A 3145-nucleotide genomic window follows, 5' to 3' on the forward strand; every position below is an offset into this window, starting at 1 on the left:
ATGAGGGTCCCTCGAGGGTATCGTGAAGACACAGATGAAGAAGACAAGCCTAGGGGCGCTCCGGAGCCAAGCTATCCGTTACAGGCGTCGAACAGCAACAGATCGTCCAGCCACGAGGATGACAGCTCGCAAACCAGTGTTACCAATGGCGAAAATGGCAGTAATAATAGCAACCGCAAGCCCATTGGGCCCAGGCAACTTACACAAGAAGAGACTATTGAACTCACCCGTCGCGCGGTCGAGAACGGCTTGCTGGAAACAAAACGGTCGCTGGCTGGAAGTGAGCCGGTCAGTGATGTGGTGCGGCCAAAACTGACAATCGACTTGGGTCATTCCAACATCGTCCGGATTCCAGAGGCAGTGGTCGACATCATTAAGGATGAAGTGGAGAGGTACGAGAGCCCAACGGAGCACCTTCCTGGATAGTGGATGCGTATATACTGCCATTCATATAGCGGAAGTTAACAAATCGCAGGCTTTCCCTCTCGAACAATCAAATATTTCATATCCCCTACCGCTTTGCCGAATGCTCCCATCTGCGCTACCTGAATATCAGAGCAAACAATTTCCGTGAATTTCCAAAAGGGGTATGTCGAGTAATTGTGTCTTATATTTGCTCGGCGGCACTGACATCGTGATAAGGTGTACAAATTGCCACTACTGGAGATTTTGGATCTAAGTCGCAACAAGATCAGCAAAATTCCCGAAGAGATCCGGAAACTTAAATCACTGCGGGTATTTTCAATTATGCAAAATAGGCTGGATGACCTTCCGGTTGGACTGTCGGAGATGAACAAGCTGCAGATTCTGAAGGTCTCCGGGAACTCTCTGAAATATCCTCTACGTCGGGTACTTGAACTCAAGGAGGCGGAAGTAGCCACCTCATCCATGACGGATAATGAAAAGGAAGTAGCCGTCACTGCGGAGCTCAAGAGATATCTGAAAAGCAGGCAACCAATTCCAGCCCCAGATCCTGAAAGTGGTAGCGAGGCAAGGTAAGGATCCTTCAACTACCTTGTCGATGGCATCCTGGAAGCTGATACGTCCGCAAAGTGAAACTATGATCGATACACCAAAGCCTGTCAAACGAGGAGCGAGCAGCCGGTTTCCAGTCATACCTAGCACTGGTGATGGTTCCGGGGATCCACGATCCCCGTCGCTGTCAAGACCTCCGCCAATCCCTCTGAGATCCCACTACCGAATCGCCTCTGGCCAGAGTACCATCTTTTCGAGCAGCGGCGTTCAGCGACCTGGCGCCAGCCCTCTTATTGGAGTGAACGAGCGTAACCGAAGTAACAGTGAAGGTATCATTCAGTCTTCTATTACCGCTCGCAATAGGCGGTTAGGCATGCTTAACAGAAAGAACCCAGATCTGGTTACTCTGGACGAGATGCGCCCGTATCGTAACAGTCATCTGCGCGGTCTCAGTTATGGCTCGATCTTGAGGACTCGCCCATCGAATTTGTCGAGTGGCGGCAGCAACTCCTCCAGTCCAAGCAGTCCGCGCGAAAGAAAGCGAATGAGAGAAGGCTTTGTCCGTCGAATGTCCAGTTTGCCGGAGCAGAAGAATGAGGAAGGGCCTACAGAGCCGATCATCGAGGGCGCTAAGGGGATCCTATATGCTCTCTTCCAGATGCAACCTCACATTTCTGCTTTGATAAATGTCATCAAAGGCGATGGGTCGCGCCGCAATAGTCTTGAGATCGTCTTCTACAATGCTTCCACCCACGTGGATCAGCTCAACGAAGCCCTGGAGAATGCTGAGAACATCGATTCTGAAGATCCAGAGTTTATCAGGATGGCGCTTGACTCTGTCAAGCGTGAATGCGAAACTTGTACGATGGCCTATACTCATGTCAGCACTCAGTTGCGGAACAATATAAGCAGAATCGTTGCTCATGGCGATTCACGCTATGTGCGCTCCCTAATGCTCACGATCTATGGCAGTCTGGTTGAGTTCCGGAACGCCGCCATCAACCTTGGTGTCCTTCAAACACAGAAGCAAATCCGCACTATGGGTGATAAACGGCCAACACAGGAGGCTGCACAGGAAGGACTCACGTCCGAGCATTTTATTGGCCCGACGGTCACTCCCACGCGGGATCGACCTCAGCCTGTTCGGCGGCTTCGAAGTGATACCACGATCCAGCATTCCCCCGCTCCCTCTGGAGGATCGTTCCCGCCTACTCCGAGCTATCAGGGCCCCGCTACCTCTCCAGGCTTTCCTCCCAATTCTGCTATACTGAGCTACGGCGGGCGTAGTCGATCCGGAAGTAGATCGAACACTTTGGTAAATACTTCGGTTCCTTTGTCCTTGGCCACACCGCGTTCCGCAGAATCCTTCGGATCGCTTTCCACATCGACTGTCGGCCGGATCAACCCGGTAACGGGATTAGACGAAATGGAGGAAGAGAGGATATTCGAGAAAATTTTCTATCAACTGACATCCGCCTATACTGCAGCTCTTCAGGCGCTTCCTCTTGCTCGTCGTCAGTTCAGCCGATGTCTGGAAATTGCGGAGCAATCACGAGAGTCCGAAGATCTTCGGTTGATCTGGACTAACTTGATACGCCGCTGCCGGGCTTGCTTGGAAGTCTCTGAAGCCCTCGGCCTGCGCCTGTCGAATATGAAGGTGAAGGAACCCGGTGGTGGCATGCGCAATCAACGCGAGTTCTGGCAATTATGCAAGGCGTTCATGCAGTCATTCGTCGACCTCGTGACTGATATGCGGGACCTGAGAAGCATGCAACTCTTGCCACCTGATATCATCATCACTCTACGCCCCGTTCAAAAGGCAAGCAGGGAAGCTGGAAGACTCATTGAGGCTTCCCCGTGGTCTTTCCTTGCCGATATGAATTCGACGAACCCCCCTGCAATATACGGTCCACCTCTTCAGACGCAGCAGGCGCAGCATCAGCAATCAGCATCTGCGTCACAAGTACATCTAAATTCTGGTCTGTCGCCTCAGTCCGTCCCTCTACCAGCCACGCCATTGAGTGCTGCCCTCGGTCCTGCTGCGCAGGCAACCGTGCCATCTACTCCAGCAGGCACATACAGTGACAGAGTTTTCGTAGGCGACGTGTTTCAGAGAGCGGATACCTTACTTTCGATGCCAATCCAAGCGCCCTTTTTCAGTCGGCGATGA

General features: G+C 52.1%; 1 protein-coding gene across 1 annotated transcript; it reads left to right on the forward strand.

Moving 5' to 3' along the window:
- C8Q69DRAFT_397679 (putative cell morphogenesis protein Sog2) lies at positions 1–3145 on the forward strand (the record flags this gene model as incomplete). Its single annotated transcript, XM_028627788.1, has 4 exons — positions 1–392; positions 476–587; positions 643–995; positions 1054–3145. The coding sequence occupies 4 exons, from the start codon at positions 1–3 to the stop codon at positions 3143–3145; spliced, it is 2949 nt and encodes a 982-aa protein (XP_028487054.1).

This window comes from Paecilomyces variotii (genome assembly GCF_004022145.1).
Source record: "Paecilomyces variotii strain CBS 101075 chromosome Unknown C8Q69scaffold_2, whole genome shotgun sequence".
NCBI classification, from domain to species: domain Eukaryota; kingdom Fungi; phylum Ascomycota; class Eurotiomycetes; order Eurotiales; family Thermoascaceae; genus Paecilomyces; species Paecilomyces variotii.